This window comes from Cajanus cajan, chromosome 4, assembly GCF_000230855.2.
Source record: "Cajanus cajan strain Asha chromosome 4, NIPB_CcT2T_4, whole genome shotgun sequence".
NCBI classification, from domain to species: Eukaryota; Viridiplantae; Streptophyta; class Magnoliopsida; order Fabales; family Fabaceae; genus Cajanus; species Cajanus cajan.
The window spans coordinates 11,950,976-11,969,438 of NC_138520.1; the positions used below are offsets into that span (position 1 = coordinate 11,950,976).

The following is an 18,463-nucleotide window of genomic DNA, read 5'->3' on the forward strand; positions in this document are numbered from 1 at the left end:
TCCCCATATGACTAGAGGCATAAAAGTGTGTGATGCCCCACACGTACAACAAGGAAGTACAGCATCGGATAGTTTTCCCTTGCTTCTGTTGAGATAAGTTGACAGAAAGCAAAGTGTCGGCAAGAATGGCAGGCACGGGACTCTTCATATGTACGTCCCAAGCAAAGAAGGCGTCCATAGCAGCATGGTCTACTGTGTTAGCGTGAAAGGGGAATAGGATCATCCCAAACACGGCTAACGCTAGAGTCTTGTTGAAAGCTAACCAATCTCCCTCATCAGCCAAAGAAGAAAGGTGGTTTTCAATCATAGCAAGCTTCCAACCCTTGATACTGCCGTTCCCCACTAAAGCAGATAATCGTGGCGGTAGTTTGACTTGAGTGGCAACTCTCTCTACGGCCACATGATTTCCATGGAAAATATAGACCCCTGTTGATTTGGGCCATCGAAGCATGAGTTCGTACTCCTCGAGAGTAGGAACTAAGTCAAACTGGGGGAACTCGAAACAATGTAGATCGAGACTCCAAAAGTGGACCAATGCTCTCAGAAAGGATGGATCTACACAAATCTTCATCAAGTCGAGAACTCGTCCATAGGATTTTTCAAACTCCAAACGAGCCTCTCGTGGCATCAAGGTACAGAGGTGATCCAACCTCTCGGCACGGTATAATAAGAAGTCCACTTTCTTCAATTGCCCTTGCACTCCCCTAGATCCCTCCATGATCTACAGTAAAATGCATGATATGAGATGATGGAGATGAATATGCATGCATAGTGTTTATTTAACTAGGCATTATCATGTTTCTTGGGATTTTCCTAGCATGATGCATGATGTTGCTTGGTTTGGGTAAATATTATTTTTTGATATTTTGTATATTTTTGTATTTTTGGGCGAAAAGGGGAAACTACCTATATGAATGCAATGAAGGTAGATGTTAACACCATGTACTAGAAGATCCTTATTTCTATTTATTTTTATTTTACTAGGGATGTTGTATGTTTAAAGAATGCAAATGTATGCTCATACAATGTCACATAAAAATGCACACACAATTCACTCATCCACGAACAGTCACGAGCGAATCACGAGGTAGGGGTATCCTGCAGAAATGGTGCATATTCAAGGTAGGTTCTAACTGTTCTCACCAGTCCAAGGCCCCCAAGGTGCCCCCATTATAGGGACCCAATTCCTCTCGTCGTGGGTCGATGGAAAGTTCCAACGCACCGTCGGACTCAAGTTCATGGTTATCACCTTGAGTGATGCTTTCCGACAACGGTCTACGGGCACCTATAGACCCATTCGACAACCGGCCGTACTAACATCCACTCCCTATGGTTAATCACTCATGCCCCCGGGTATAGAGGGAACTGTTGTGTGCAAAGGTTTGTGTGCAGTTTTTATTTCAAACAATTGCGTAAATTTAAAAATACAACAGTTATTAAAGCCAAATAGATAAACATGTTATCATACAAGTGAGGGGTAATGAAGTAATTTTAACTATTATTTGTTAAAAAATAATCTGTCACTAAATGGGACTGACTCTCGAGGCTTCCCCAGTGAAGTCGCCATCTGTCGCCACCGGCCCGAAACGGGCTTTCGGCATTCGCGAAGGATGGTTGGACTCGTTTAATTGTTTAAAAATAGTGGATTGCTAGAATGACTTATTCTCAAACTGAGACCTCGTCAAACGAGCAATTTTATTAAAAGACTCACCAATCCATATTAATCCCAAGCGGGACCCTCCATGGATTAGTGGTTTTCGCAAAAGGAGGGTTCGTGGAGTCGCCACCAATGTTTTACTCAAAACATTGGAAAAAGGGATAAGGCAATTGATTTAAAAATCAACTTTGGCCGCTACAACCAGAGTTGGGTAAGGGAGTCGGTTACGCGTGGGGAAGGTGTTAGCACCCCACAGCGCCCCTTTCGGGTTCCCTATGACAGATTATTTTCTAAAATAACAGCGTAAAATTACTAAATTACCCCTATTTATTCTAAACAATTATGATTTGACTATCTACATGATGACAGTTTAAATATGCACACAGAAAGCAGTAAAAGGAAGGATTGAAGGGAAACCTCTTGAAGCGTGCTTTTTATAAAAAATGAACTGGGAAGCGTTTTGGCGTTCCCTCGCTCTACAAGCCCGCTCCTCGCTCTCCTAGAACAAAATTTTAACTAAGGGAATCCAAAAGATTTCCCCTCGACTAGGTTCGAATCTCCAAGCTAAGTGCTCGGAATTCCAGAACTTCGTCGGATCGACTCCCAGAGAGATTTCTAGGGCAGAACACTGCTCAAAAACCCCAGAATACTCAAGGAGGGAGTCAAAACTGAGTGAAAAAGTGTGGAATGACGTCCAATTGACGTCATATTTATAGGGAATAGGCGCAGTACGGCCTACAGGGCCAATACGGCCGTATTGAAATTTTTGAACTTCAATACGGTCGTATTGGGGTTCAATACGGTCGTATTGAAAGTCAGAAATTTCAATACGCCCGTATTGAGTTCGCAGCGGTCGTATTGAAGTGTCAATACGGTCGTACTGACTTCAGTATGGCCGTATTGAAGCTTCAATACGGCCGTATTGAGTTCAGTACGGCCGTATTGGGCTTTTTCCCTCCACTTCTTTATTTTGAGCTATTCTAAGACCTCTAGACCTACAGAGAACCCTCCTAGGGCTTTCCAGGAGTCCTTCTGGCTGATTATCCTTCAGTCTTCGAGAATCTTCAAGCTTTTATTTCCGACCCGGACAATTTTAGGGGTCTACAACCACAATCACATTCACATTCACATCCACATTCACATCCACATCCACATCCACATCCACATCTCAATTCCACATCCACATCCACATCTCAATTCCACAATACATACACAATCCACACAAAATAGTGGTTCACATACCACTCAAGTAATTCACCATGAATCCTCATCTAGATCATCAATTTTACCAAATCATGTAATAATAATATTTATAAATTAATATAAAACTAGATTAAATCGCCAATTTAATATAATTTTAACCCAAACAATAAAACCCCCAATTTTCCCAAAACCTAACTCACAGGCACTTTTCTATGATTTCGTTCTCTCTCCCAGATCATCATTTGTACAAACTAATCATATATTCACAATCCTTAACACATACAGAATCTAAAGGGATCATCAATTTCTCAAACAGAATTAATTATAAAATTACCCATAATCCTCCTCTCTCTCATGTAACTTTGCATAAAAATAATCCTTTTTTCTCCCGTACCTGGATAAACAGTAGCTGAAACTAAACAAAGATCTCCTTGGTCTCCTCCTCTGAGTGCCCATCGACCTTCAAAGAGTGTAGAAGGAAAAGAAGAGAGCAAAGAAAAAAAAAAAGAAGAGAGAAGTGAAAAGTGTGTTTTTGGGAGTGCCAAAGTGTTCTATTTATAGGATCAGATGTCTCCGGAACGGCCCATTCCAAATCCAGAACAGCCCATTCTGGACTCTTAAACCACGAGTAAAAATCACATCCAGAATGGCCCGTTCTCAAACCAGAACGGCCCGTTCTGGGGTGCATTTAATACTTACAATTGTCATATTTTGGAACGATCCGTTCTCAACTCTGGAACGGCCAGTTCTAAATTAGGTGAAAAGGCCATTTCTGAAAATTGGAACGTCTCGTTCTCAACTAAGAATCATAAGTAAATTTAATGGTTTGGAACGGCCCGTTCCTAATTCGGAACGGCCCGTTTCGGTCTACCAAAAGTAGGTATATTTAGTAATTTGGAACGGCCCGTTCCAATTTTGGAATGGCTCGTTCCGGGCTACTAAACCGCCTTAATTGGGCTCTCGGCCTAGTGAAAATTGGGCTGTTACATTTAGAAGTGTCTTAAATTGATGAATTTGTTAACATTTGTTTTAGTGAACTATTTTGGTTTCAATTCTAAGTTCTAGTTAATTTTTGTAATTTTTGTCCACTTTGACATGTTGTCTTGCATAGGCTATATCTAGAGCTCCCAAACTCAAAATCAAATGTTCTTGGTGTCTCTAGAAAGCTAAGACAAAGCTCTACAACGTTTTTGTTCAAAGTTTCATCCAGTTCAAACATTTGAAGGTCCAAAAATACACTTCAATGTTACACCTCTACACCTCATTTTAGGTTTACTTTAGAAAATTATTGTATTAGTAGTCCAAAATTGTTAATTAGTTGATTAGTGGGTAGAGCCTCATAAATATTTTAATTAGGTCCACTATATTGTTCTATTAATAAGTGTAGTGAGACTTGTTATGTACACTTTACACTCATTTTTCATATTTTAGAGTTATTTCCACTATAATTTTTTTAAATTCTCTCTCTCAAAATTTTCTCTTTACATTTTTCTACACGAAGGAACTGCAGCATCTTGATGAAGATGTGTGGTTAATCCATTTATTCAATTCAAAATTTTATAAATTATGGTAAAATTTGAATTTCTAATCTATTTTTACCATACGAATTCTCTTCATCTTTTTCTCCATTCTAGATCTATTTTTTGTTCTTCATGATTATGAATTTTGTTTTAATAGATTTGGATTAGATTTGAAGAGTAATTTTGGATCTAGATCTTGATTTAGATCTAGACCTAAGATAACCTAAATCACCTAATTCAATTGTTCATTGTTCTTGAATTTCATTGAAATTGTTAGATCACAACTGCATTTTACGTTTTTATGAAATTCAATAGATTTATATTTGGATTTACATTTGTGTTGATTTAATTTGATTGAATTCAAATTATAACTTGAACCATAAGAATTTTATTACCTTAAGGATTGAAATCTTGAATCGATACATTTTTTTATTGAATTTTATATTTTTATTTGTAACATTTTAATTTTTCTTTGCTATTCATAAAAAATTTCTTCCTAATTGGGTGATAATTTTGGATCCTATTAACTTGTTTCTTCGAGAAAAATGACCTAGGTTGTTATCTATATTACAAACCTTTGGAAAAAATTCTAGTAATTTTTTACTGTGATTCGACAAATTTATCAATAACCAAACACACTCAATACATTTTTTTTATATAGAAATAGTATCAATGTTAACATATAACTAACACTATCAAACACAATAACCCATTAACAATACATCAATCATTAATCTCACTATGCAATTCAGTCACATGTGAATATGATATGCAATACACACAGACTCATGATTTTCATGCATATGGTACCAATCACAAGATATGTGCAGTGCATATATAACGATTTGTTGATTTGCATGCATATGATGCATGTCACACAGACTCTATCATAACATGAATCACTATGCATACCCAATGATTTGCCATATTTACAATTTGTCATATACATTTCATTTACAACATTTAATTCTCATAACTTCACAATTTCATATTCAGTCATATTCATCAATTAGCATAAGAATTCATTCCTTGGGAACGATAACCAACACACACAATACATTGTATCACACAATAGTCACATACTCGACAATTCAATCACATATTTACATAATTTAACCTGATATACCTCAAGTCATTAATAATCAACTCACATTAGAACTTATTTACAATTATCCTATCTCACGATTTCTCTTTCCTAAATATAGAAAGGTACCCAAAACCATTCATAAGATCAAAATCTTAAAGGGTAAAGCTATTCATTATCATCATTCAAAAACTACATTTTCATAACTTAATCTTCTAAGATATTATTTTGTCCAAACACCATATCTATAGAGCTATATATATTATATCAAGTTAATATTAATTTTCTTAAAAACATAAGAGAATTATCTACAACTTTTACATTGACCTCAAGAGTTAATTATATTATCTACTATTTTTTTTAAAATACAAAACTGCAATGTTTCAACCTAAGTATGATAGCCTAACCTTTGATCACTAATTTAATCATAACTTAAGTTTTAGACCTCCTTTTTTAATGATTCCAATGACATTTAAAATATAACATCCAGACTACTTTTATGAAGATTACAAAACCTAATTTTGTCATTTAAATCTACTTGAAAAGCTTAACATACACATGTTACATTTTGCGCATAGAATATGAGGTTCATTTTTAACTCACATAACTTTGTCATTCCTTAACATTTTTATGTGATTGTTGAGTCTAAAATGTAACACCAAATGTCTACTTTCTAACCCAATAATTAGAACTCAATTCTATTAATCACACATAGAGAAATCACATAAATACCAAGATATATTCATACCAAAATTTTCAGAGCTAGACACAACTCACATCCAAACTTTCTTCTCTCAATCCAATTGGTAAAAACATAGATTAAAGCCTAATAATATTACCTTATTATACCATTAATTACTCAAATTCAATATCAATATCACATAATTACATGCTCATAACATCTCCTCATACAATTACCCAAGTGTATTCCCTTAGGATTCCTACAAGAACCCACGGGCAACTCAAATCATACCAAAAAGGTTTATCACACGAAATTAATTATCAACAATTACAATTAACATCAATAAGAGAGTTGAATAGTCATAGAATAAATAACAAATCACCAACATAAAATAATAGGGCTTCCCCCTTCATATAACATGTAGAGGTTAAGGGTCAACCTCACTACCCAACAATTGTTCCACGCTTTAGAGTGAGATTACTTACTCTCTCCTTACCTCAATAAAAATTAGGCGTGTATCTTTGAACTACAACTAATAAAATAAAAAGATACGGTTATATCGTCTATACCCACTCCCACAACACCTCTCTCTCCAAAACCAAATTGAACACAATATAACATAACAAATTGAGTTTTATTGGTCATCTTTTAACTGATTTAGTATATTATATTTAAAATTGGTTAACTATGACTCAATCGATTTTAAAAATATTACATTCAATGTTGGTTAAATATTTAACTAATTTAGAATATAATATATTAAATTGGTTGTGAGTTAACCAATTTTAAAATATTAATATAATTTAATATGTCACCAATAATACTAATTTAATAGTCTTGTGTCACACTAAGTTTTGTACTAGTAGATCTTAATGGTAAAAATAATAGATGTAATTATTGATATGAAAATAAATAAATAGATAAATTAATAAAAAGAAAATTGAGCCTAAAATAAAATGGACGAGGAATTGTATGTATAATAATCTTTTAATTTGATAAATAAAAAGAAAATAGCTAAAAATAAAATTGGTAGAATTAAATTATGCTAACTAATTTTTTTAATACATTTGATTTAACATTTTTTTTCTTATATTTATAATTCATTAGGAATGAGTACGCTACAACAAAATGTGATCAGCAACCTTATTATGGTTCCAATATCATCACTTACAAGTTAAAGATAAAGTAATGCATCATCCATATATTGAAATACAAATTAATGACTTATTACACCGAACATACATTAATATTAACTATTAAGCCTATAGATAATCGTATATAAGATAATAGACAAACAGTTCCCCATCAAACTCAACTCAAAAACATGTAAAAGAGACTCTGGAATTTCTCCATTTCCTTGGGAGGAAGAGCCACTATAATATTGATCCCATCATCTTCACCACCACATCCACCAAAGGGAGGTAACACTAGTACAATATTCTTCTGGTGAAACACCACAGGACAACAATACCTAGGCTTCCCCCACGGGTACTCCACCTCTTCAAACCCTAATCTCCACCACGAAGACACCAAAACATCCCCATGTGGAAACCCCTCATTCATCTCTCCCCAGTCTATAATAGACCTAGCATACTCATCACTCATTCTCATTGTACCCTCCCTCACCATCTCCACCAACCTCGACAAAGGACCCTTCTCCAGTTCCTCGCACTCCGCTGTCGCGTACGCCGTCAACACCGCGTTGCCGGCATACCCTTTCGGCAGCGGAGGGTTCAGCCGTGAACGTATGTCCACGGCGTATAGTATGGTGGATGCCCTAGCAGCATCGTACGGTGCGGATAACGCCTTGCACCTCCATACATGGGCGGTGACAACGTTAAACCTGGTGACACGGGAACCGCTGCTACCTATGGCTTTTTCCTTGAGGCTGAGGATGTTGTCTGAGGTTAGTTGGAACACCTTGAAGTCGAGTTCTTCTTTGGAGGCCTCGAAGACCCCGGACTCGGGGCCTGTGGGTAGGTTACCGAGCTTGATCAACTCGGGGTGTGGAAAGCTGACACGTGGCGGAGATCGTGCGGCCAGGAGGTGCCTGTCGTGGCATGGTATCACAGCCAAGGGCTTGTTAGCAGCCAACGCGGCGAGGTTGTCTAAGAAAGTTTTGAAGCTGAGTCCGTCGAAGGTGGTATGACTGGTTGTGAACCCGATTGCGAAGCCACCACATTTGAAAGATGTCAGCTGTAAAGTAAATGAAGCATAATTAATTCATTAAATATTGTTCTATAATAAGTGAAATTTATTGTTTAATTATGGTTGACGATTTAATGTTGTATTGCTTTTAAGGTATTTTTATCCATAGAGAGAGATATTCCTCCCATTTTAAATTAATAAAATAAATTAATTTTGCACTGATTAAAAAAATTCAATAAATATGTTTAATTTTCACAATTTTACATAAAAACATAGATTACATTTTTAAAATATATTTAACTATATTTATGATAGATAATACTCTAGTTTATTATCATACGATTATTTTTTGATTTATGAACATAAATAAAATTAAATTGATTGAAATTTACTTATATTTTTTAATTCACAAATTTTAAGCATTTTTTTTATATATAGGTTCAAAGGAAGTACTCAATCTTATATAAGTAAAATTACTTAAAAAATTTGCACATTAAAAAAATTACTTAAGTTCATTTAATTCTATTGATTTCAAATAAAAGCTAAATTTTACTACCTAAACTACTATTAATAATGCTTATTGGAAAAATTAATCACATTTAATATAAGGAGTGTTTTTTTCCTTTTAAATGATAGCATCAAACAAGGTTAAGTGCATTAAATTTATTTATATTTAAATAAAAAATTAAGTACTTTTTTGCTTATCATTTTAGCTTAATTAAATTGAGGTTATCAAGGAAGTTATTAATTTTTTTAATCTTACATAATTTTGTTAATATTTTTTATTTTACCTTTTTTACGAGTTGTTTCCATAAAAAATTTCAAATTAACCATCATCAATTTCTTCTCCCATGTTTAAAGTTTTCAATATGATCTCTCTCCAAATACTACTCGCTATTTGTTATACTTAAAAATTAAAAGATATTAGTTATAATAACTATTCGACTATTGGCCTGAAAAGAACAATTTTTTTTATAAAATAACTAAAGAATTCAAGGATATAATTGAGAGAGAAAAAAATAATATTAACTTAAAATCTAAAAATAACTTATAAAATCTATATTTAAAAAAAAGTAGAATTAGATATATGGAGAGAATAGTTTTATGTGTTGTGTTATGTTACATGTGTACTATTTTTATTTTAATATAATAATTTATTATAAGTCAAGTTAATTAGAATTTATCAGATAACAAATTTTTTATTCGTTAATCAACATAAACATAATTGGGTAATATAAAAAATTATTCAACACAACTTAATGACTTAACTCACAAAAATATAATTAAATTAATTTAAATAAATCAGATTTGTAGAAGAGACATTAATACTTACTTATACCTCTAAATACAATAATTGTACTACATACTATTTCAGTCCTCATTATACCCATCCTAATTGTTTAAACCAACATTATATAACACATAATTTTATAAAATTGATCATAAATAAATAAAATACTATAATATATTTAATTTCAGCAAAAATCGTATAACATGTATCGTATATGAAATGTTTTGCTTCTATTAATAGCAGTTCCAACCCCGAAGAAAAAAAGAAGGAAAGAAATGGAACCAACAATATTTCTACGTTAGTGAGAAAGAGCTAAGAAAAGCATATTCAACCAAATTATGAAAAAGTAGCTGGTGCCTAGTAGATAGATATGTATTAATGAGGATCTAGATTTGTCTTTCACGAAACATGTACTGCTTTTATGAAATCCAATGCATTTGTCAGGAGAAAAGAAATGCACTTAACTGAAACCACATTAATTGGCACCCCAAAATAAGAAACAGATGCATGCAATAAATAAGAGTTACCAAACACAAATTGATGGAAACATAAACAGTGTACCTGTGCAACGCATAGTGGTTGATCACCTGGTTTAAGAAAATCCTTACTCTTGTGAACAAATTTTGCAAAAGCTGGATTGGGATAAACCAAGTCCCCAATCTCACTCAACTTGTATTCACATGAAGCCACCACAAAGCCAGCACCCTCTGCGTTGCAATCTATCTCCAATCTGTTGGTTTTGGAGTTCAGCTTCAATCTTCCACCTAAGAAGTCATAGACCACTAGAGAATCCTCTAGAGCGTTCTTGAACATCTCGGCCACTTTCTGAGGTGAAAAGTCTTTGTTTGCTGCAAAGAAGTGAACCGTTTCCACGTCCAAGTTGAGGACCTTGTCTATGTTCGATAGGAACAAGGACTTCTGGTGAGTTTCTTTGGAAGGAAAAACCATTGAAGTTTCGTGGATGGTTACTTTCATGTCTTGAAGAAGTGGTGGAGATTCTAGGCAAGAGGTTTCCATGTTAATTTGAATCAAAGTGTATAATACGTATAATATAGTTATGTTGCTTTGGCCTTGTATATGTATATATAACACGTGTAGTGGGTGTTATCCTTACGGAGACATGCACCCTCAATCTCATGCTTCATGTACCATAACGTGCTTTAATATTTGCTTTAAAACCATTATTGCAGTGATGGAACTCGTGCTTTAGTATTTGCTTTAAAACCATTATTGCAGTGATGGAACTCCCTTACCCTGTATATATACCAACCAAAAAAAACAATGATTGGTCCCGTCCTAGCTCGTACACAACTAATCAAAATACACCATTCAAATTACAACCGATCAAAATACCTTTTGGAACTTACCCTGCACAACTACCTCCAAAAATGGCATTGCAATTACTTTAAAAAGAGAATGTTATGTAACAAAAAAATATTTTTTTCACTTTAAAATATCTTTATTTTTAGTTTAAAAAACATTTACTTGATAAATTAAAAAATCTTTGTAAATTAAAAATTTATATATTGTTATAGATTTAATGATAATACATTATTAAAGTATGTCAACAAACTTATTATTTATGGTAAATTGTTATTGGATGGAACGGTGAACGCATCCCATTAACTATAATACAATATAAAATTTTCTATTATAAACTTTTATTCTAATTTTCTTTTGATATCATAATCTTGATATTTAATAAATTTTTATTTGTACGTATTCTCTTAACATCAAAAGTAGTTATATTTATTTTTATGAGATGTATGCTTTTTTTTTTTTTTTTTTGCTTTTCATTAAACTGATATTTTTATAAGTCATTGCTAATTTTAGAATAAATTGATTTGCATATTACCATAATTTTATCAAGTTTTTAAAATATTTTTTAATCAATTAAATCCTTATAATAATAAAAACGCTTTAAATAGTTCTTATAAATTAAAATCTTGAAATTAAATCTCTATTTAATAACAACGATAAATTCTATTATTTTATCTTAATGAATATTGTGACATGACAATGATAGATATTTCATAAACACTTTTTAAATTAATTAATAAAGAAATATACCTAAATAATGCTTTTAATATATATATATATATTAAAATTACAAAATTATAACGGTGTTAATATATAAGGATTTAATTACAAGTTTTCTAAACTATAAATATGTTTTAAAAATATTTTTAACTGCAAGAACTTAAAGTCGTAGGATCTTACATATTAATTTAACCTTAATTTTATTTATCATGTATAAATTTTTTACCCTACTATTTATTTTTTATATTTCCATCCCTGCATGATTGGTTCAGATTGTAACACGAGTTCACGAGGAAAGGAAGCAAATCATCAAAGGATTCCATTAAAAATAATAATTAATATATTTGATTTTATAAAATAAATTACGTAACTCTTTAATACATTCTTAATTATATTTTTTAATTTTTAGTAATAATAAAAAATATATTAATAATAGTTAAAAGTATAATAAAAATATTTAACTGATAAGAATCCTCCAAACGTCACACGAAATAGGATTGAAGAGTATAATTTATAGTCAAAAGAACACTCAATTTTAAATTATTGGTAATGGAATTATTCATGTTAAGGCTAGTTATTTTCTAAGAGACGTGTCGCTGGTTGATAAGCAGTCGAGCTTTTTTCATGAGCATCCCAACTTCCTTGCTAATTAAATAGGTAGATATAAATCACAAAAACTGAAAAAGTGGTTGGTAGCTAAACTTTAAAAATGGTATTAATACGAATATTCACCACCTTTTTATCAGGGAAATTATATTTTCTTTCTAACAGATTAAATTTTAAATTTTTAATGTATAAATCTGTAAATTTTTTAAATATTTAAAATTTATTTAATATTTTATTTGATTAATTTAAAATAATAAATAATCATAAAAATATTTTATATATTGATTTGAACTAATGAAATAAAGTGTTAAATAATTTTTAAATTTAAAAAAATTTATAAACTTAATTTATGTATTAAGAACTTTAAATTCAATAGTTACATCGTTAAACGCATATATATATATATATATATATATATATATATATATATATTTTTTTTTTTTTTTGGTAAAGTAGGAAAACTAAAGAAAGCACACAGCTCAAGACATAGAGTCTCTCCCTAACGGAAACAAAACAAAATCTGGAGGACTCCTCCAAAAATACATTGGAACCTAGGTTCCTTACACCCCAACTAGCAAGCGTATGAGCTACTGAGTTTATTTCTCTAGGGATATGACTTACGTAAACTACCTAATCCCTGGCTAGCCATCGCTGAACACGCCGAATAACATCATAGTGCTTGTGCAGATAATCCCTATCCGTTGGCCGATCTTGAAACAACTTAACAGCTCCCAGGCAGTCACATTCGCAGTTCACCTTCCGAAACCCACCTTTCCAACAAATCGAGAGACCCTCCTCCAGAGCCAACAACTCAGCACGTAACGCATCACCAGTTAAGGCGCTTCGCGAAAAGCCCCCCCGCCACATACCTGCCCAATCACGAATAGCTCCACCCATCCCCATAGCAGAAGTCTCACTCAACCAACTCCCGTCTGTGTTTAACTTGACCCATGGGTGCTCCGGAGGCCTCCAAAGGGCTTGCTCCACCCATAAACGCCTCTTAGCGTTATACACACTGTTCTCTACCATAGATAGTATCATCTTCCGACGGACCGCCGAGATTTGCCAAAGCTCATCATTAAACACCATGTTATTCCTAAAGCGCCAAATCCACCACAATATGATGGATATCGGAATAGCATCCTTGTGCAAGACAATCCCCTTTATCCACTGAAAACAATCCATTATAGAGAAGGACCACCCCACACTGCATCCGCCAGCCGTGAGCACCTCTCGCGAATATAGGCAATCCCGAAGAGCGTGTAGAATGGTCTCATGAGGGCACGAGCAACGCGAGCATGCACCTGACTCGGCCAACCTCCTATCTACCCGAACCTAATTCGTTGGGAGGGCTGAGTGAAGGCATTGCCACAGAAAGAACTTAATCTTCTCAGGGATCCTTATCCTCCAAAGCTTCTTCCAAACTGCATCCCCCTCCGCTTCCAACCCTGGGGTTAGAAAACGATATCCAGATGCCGCTGTATAGCAACCTGAGATATCACTTCCCCACACAAAGTGATCTAACCCCAAAGGGGATTGGACAACACTCAACTGTTGGACCGAGTTTATCAGTTCGGTCGGAAGAACCGTATACAAGGCATTGAAACGCCACTCTCCACTACTCCAGCAGTCGGCAACCGTTTTGGTAGTGTCCGCAATGTGAACAAAAGGGACTTTCCCACACCAAAGCCCATTACCTGACCAATCCGTGTACCAAAGTGATGAGGCGCCCGAACCAAGATGAGGCTGGAATCCCTCACGGAGTGAAGGCAGGGCCTTCATAATACTCGACCAGATTGGAGAAGCACCCCCGTTTATTTTGAGCACACAGGATAGAGTCTCCATGTAGATAGAGGCTGCTGAGAAGTTGAACCCAAGGCTTCTGCGGGGCCGAAAGCAGATCCCAAACTAACTTCCCAAGAAGTGATACATTCACCCTGCGCGCCTCCCTAACCCCTAGGCCACCTGACTCTTTAGGTTGAGTAACAACATCCCAACTCACTGGGGACCAAAATCGTGTATTATCCGCCGTTGCCCAGAGCATACAACGGCAAGCCTGATCAATTCTATTACACACTGCTTGAGGAAGCCACAATGACTGCATGATATAAATGGGAATAGAGGAGATGGTAGACTTCACCAGACACAGCTTCCCTGCGTTATTGAGGAGCTTGGACTTCCAAGCCGCGAGTCTGCCCTGGATCTTATCCATCACATCAGAAAAATCTGCGCACTTCGGCTGACCATGCGTCATGGGGACACCCAAATAACTCCCGATCCGAGCCGTATGACTAATCCCTAGCAGTCCCTCCAACGAATCAATCCTCCTCTGAGAAACCCTTATAGAGCTCACAAACTTAGACTTAGTCAGATTAACTCTCAAGCCTGATGAGCGCGAAAACTCCTCCAAGGTTGACGCCACCAAACAAGCTTGGTCCTCGGAAGCTTGACCGAACAATAAAATGTCATCCGCAAAGAGAAGGTGTGAAAGCGGTAGCCCCCCAGGCGATAGCTGAATCGGTTTCCACCGACCCTCCTGGAGCAACTCAGATATCCTAAGGGCTAGCCGCTCCATGCAGAAAACAAACAGGTATGGAGATAATGGGTCTCCCTGCCGCAGGCCACGAGACGGAATAAAGGACGGTAAGGAACCTCCATTCCAAAGTAGTGAGATGGACGAGTTCTTCAATCCCCACATGATGAGTTGAATTATGATCGTAGGGAAACCAAACTGCACCATCGTAGACTCCAAGAACTCCCACCTGACCCTGTCATATGCTTTCTCAAGGTCAATTTTCAAGGCCAAGGAACCCCCACCTGAGCCGTCTTTCCGAACAAAATGGAAAGCTTCCTGAGCAATGATACTGTGGTCACGAGTCCCCCTCCCAGGGATAAAACTACCCTGGAAAGGACCAATGACGCCTTGTAAGAAAGGTCTAAGACGAGCCACAATGACTTTGGAAATAACCTTCCAGGCGACGTTGCATAAACTTATAGGACGAAAATCTTTGAGACTAACCGGATGACTTATCTTAGGAATTAACACCATTTGTGTCTCCACGAGCGATGTGTCCGAGAACCCCAACCGAAAGGCGTCCTTCACTGTATGCCATAGTTCATCCCCCACTACAGGCCAATACTGTTTGAAAAAAACGGTTGAAATCCATCCGGCCCTGGTGCCTTGAACGACTTCATGCTCATCACCGCCCGACGAACCTCCTCTTTCGTGACTGGGGCAGTTAAGGCAGACTGGGCCTCAGCTCCCAAGCCAGGTGGAGTTCCAGTAAGCATATCTAGAGGCCCTTGCTCGTTATCACCCGAGAAAAGCTCCTTATAGAATCTGACTGCCTCCGTTTTCATGACTGCCGGATCCGTATGCCAAGACCCATCTGGTAAAAACAACCCTTGTATCTTTTTCCTCCGTCTTCTCGCGAGTGTTTGAGCATGGAAGAAAGACGTATTACGGTCCCCAAACTTCACCCACTTCTCTCTAGATTTCTGAAACCATAGGTACTCCTCCTGAAGACAAGTTTCATCCAACTCCGCTTGTATAGTTTTCTCTAAGCGTGCTAGGCTCTCTGAATCGCCTAACTCAAGTTGTAATTGTACCCCTTTAAGACGTCGTTGGAGCGCCTTCTTCCTGGTAAGTATATTCCCAAACACTTCCCTGTTGAACTTTGTAGCATCTTCTCGAACAGCTCGTAACCCATTAGCAAGGGTCGGCGTACTTCGACACCACGCCTCTCTAACAATTCGCTCAAAATCTCTATGGGTGGCCCACGCAGCTTGAAACCGAAAAGGTCGATCCTGAGACTTGTCCCTTGAGCCGTCACGTCTCAATAAAAGAGGGCAATGATCAGAGTAGACCCTACACAGGTTCTCAACGTATGCTTCCGGAAACATTGCTTGCCACGCAACATTGCACACTGCTCGGTCTAAACGCTTTGCCAGCACAGACCCACGATGATTTCGGTACCACGTAAAGCGAAGGCCCTTAGCCCCCATGTCGAGTAGATTGCAATCATTCAAAACCTCTAGAAACTGCGATGCCCTTGCCATCGAGAAACGGCCACCCCTACACTCCGTTGACAGCATAACTTCGTTGAAGTCCCCAAGCACCAACCATGGCATTGTAACTCTGCCCCCCAACTCCCGAAGATGAGCCCAGCCCTGCTGTCTGAGGTCCACCCTAGGACTAGCATAAACGGCAGTACAAACCCAGCTCTTGTTTCCTTCAACAACCGTGAACGAAATGGCCTGGGAGTGAGAGGCAAATTCAGAGGTCGTAGCAGAACAAGACATCTCCATCAAAACCCAAATACCCCCGGAGTGCCCCGTAGCCTCACTACTATAACACAACTTATAGCCCAACTTCCTCCAAAAAGCTTCCACCGAAGAAAACTGGCAATGGGTTTCCAATACAATAAAAAGAGACGGGTGATGAAGCCTTACTAGCTCCGAGACCCTCCTTTTACCTTTGGCATTAACAGCCCCTCGAATATTCCAACACAATATATTAAAGTTTGTCATCATTGAATAAACAAGACACGAAAGAAACTCACTCCAACATATCCTCCTCTTCCAATGGCTGGTCAAACTGCATAGAATCCTCCGTCCCCACTATTGCTTGTCCACGAACTTCTAACTCATGAAAACCTTGGGTCGTGCAACCGATTTGGGTCACATTGGAGATCAACCTCATAGCCACGTCCCCTACCACTCCCTCTTGCGCAACACGTGGATCACCAAAGGAGGAACCTGCATGCACAACCAACGTATTCCCTCCAGCTAGCATGGGCCGTGGTCGATCACCAAGGGTCACGCCATCTTGCGTTTCACGTGGGTCACCGAGAGGGGAGCTTACATGCGCGGACAGCATGTTTCCACCAGCCAGCACGGACCGTGGACGAGCACCAGGGGTCTCCACTCTGCTTCGTTTCTTGTTCTCCTTATTGGGTCCCATTGCAGTTTCATTCATGTTCTTCCCGTGGCCCACGTCGGTACTGCATATATTGCGTGCATGTTCCTGTTCACGTGTAGTATTGGTTACGAGCACCTCACGTGGTTTATTAAAACCCGCACGTGAGTCCCCCTGAACTTGAATGCCTCTCGTAGGATAATTCGGGATATCCGGATTCTTCTCCTTGCCATTCGCAATCCCATTATGAAGAGAATATTTACCCTTGCTCCACGGTTTCCCAATATTCTGCTTCCGATTTCGACGTTTTACAATCAACCAGTCTCCATGCGGATCTGGTGTGAGATCCCCCTGATCCTGCGGAATTGATTGTTCTCCTTGTTGGGCAGTAGGGTCATCCATCTGCGGTGTGTCCCCTGACGGCTGCTCCACCGCCTCCTTCTCTCCCATTTCGTGTGCCGTTACCGCAGGCCTAGCTACCCTTAGACAGTCTCGTAGAACATGTCCATAACAACCACACGATGAGCACAACAAGTGTAAACCCTCATACTCCACGTTATACCAAACACCATTGAGGAAGAACCTCCCTACGACTGGTTCATTGAGGTTTATCTCTACACAGACCCGTGCAAACCTTCCCCGTGTCATGTTCAGAGTGTTAAGGTCCACCTTGATTGGTTTCCCTATGGCAGATGCAATTGTTAGAAGAACACTCTCATCATAGAACATAACGCCAAGCCCTGGGAACCTGATCCAGACAAGAGTACTATCAACCTTCGTTGCTGAGGCAACGAACTCTGGGGACCATGGTCTAACAATCAGATAGTGATCAAAGAGCATCCAAGGTCCCCCGTGCATGACCCGTTCTCTATCCGCCTCCAAATCAAACTTCACCATGAAATAACCATGTGACACGTCCAGCAACTCGATACCTCCTTGAACCTTCCACAGGGCAGGCAGCCTGTCCCGCAAGGTTAAGAACCCCACATCTCGTCCTAGTAGCTTGATCACTAGACACTGTTCCCATGGTTCACACAACTGCTTAAAGGTGGGTGTTGTGATGCTAAACTTGGGTAGCAACCGATCTCCACCCTCAAATTCCAACGTCATAGCCCCCTCCTTAATAAGATCTCGAACAGCCGCCCGCTTGGCCGGGGCACCCAGAACCTTCTCCTTGAATGTCATCGACTGGCTCATCTTGCTTCCCCCAACGCCCACATCCGGCGGCTCCGGCAGTGGTTGGCTATCCATCGGCATTCCCCAAATCCTCTCTCCCATCAGTTGCACTCTCTCTATATATATATATATATTGTA

The 18,463-nt window shown here is 37.6% G+C and overlaps 2 protein-coding genes across 2 annotated transcripts; both read right to left on the reverse strand.

The window, feature by feature from the left end:
• Positions 1 to 7,212: 7,212 nt before the first annotated feature.
• LOC109791877 (acyltransferase GLAUCE) lies at positions 7,213 to 10,683 on the reverse strand. The gene is made up of 2 exons (XM_020351232.3): positions 10,147 to 10,683; positions 7,213 to 8,342 (listed from the first exon to the last, which is right to left on the reverse strand). Exons 1-2 carry the CDS (start codon positions 10,600 to 10,602, stop codon positions 7,458 to 7,460), a joined length of 1,341 nt encoding a protein of 446 aa, XP_020206821.1. The 5' UTR covers positions 10,603 to 10,683; the 3' UTR covers positions 7,213 to 7,457.
• Positions 10,684 to 15,357: 4,674 nt separating this feature from the next.
• On the reverse strand, positions 15,358 to 16,761 carry LOC145957164 (uncharacterized). Its single transcript, XM_083073381.1, has one exon. The coding sequence runs from the start codon at positions 16,759 to 16,761 to the stop codon at positions 15,358 to 15,360; it is 1,404 nt and encodes a 467-aa protein (XP_082929507.1).
• Between the last annotated feature and the right edge of the window lie 1,702 nt (positions 16,762 to 18,463).

What these genes read in the sequence shown, in the direction of transcription:
- LOC109791877 (XM_020351232.3), bottom strand. Translation starts at nt 10,602, where the DNA reads ATGGAAACCTCTTGCCTAGAATCTCCACCACTTCTTCAAGACATGAAA. An exon ending in AACCACTATGCGTTGCACAG is followed by an intron (nt 8,343 to 10,146) that starts GTACACTGTTTA and finishes TTTACTTTACAG; the next exon opens with CTGACATCTTTCAAATGTGG.
- LOC145957164 (XM_083073381.1), bottom strand. Translation starts at nt 16,761, where the DNA reads ATGACAAACTTTAATATATTGTGTTGGAATATTCGAGGGGCTGTTAAT.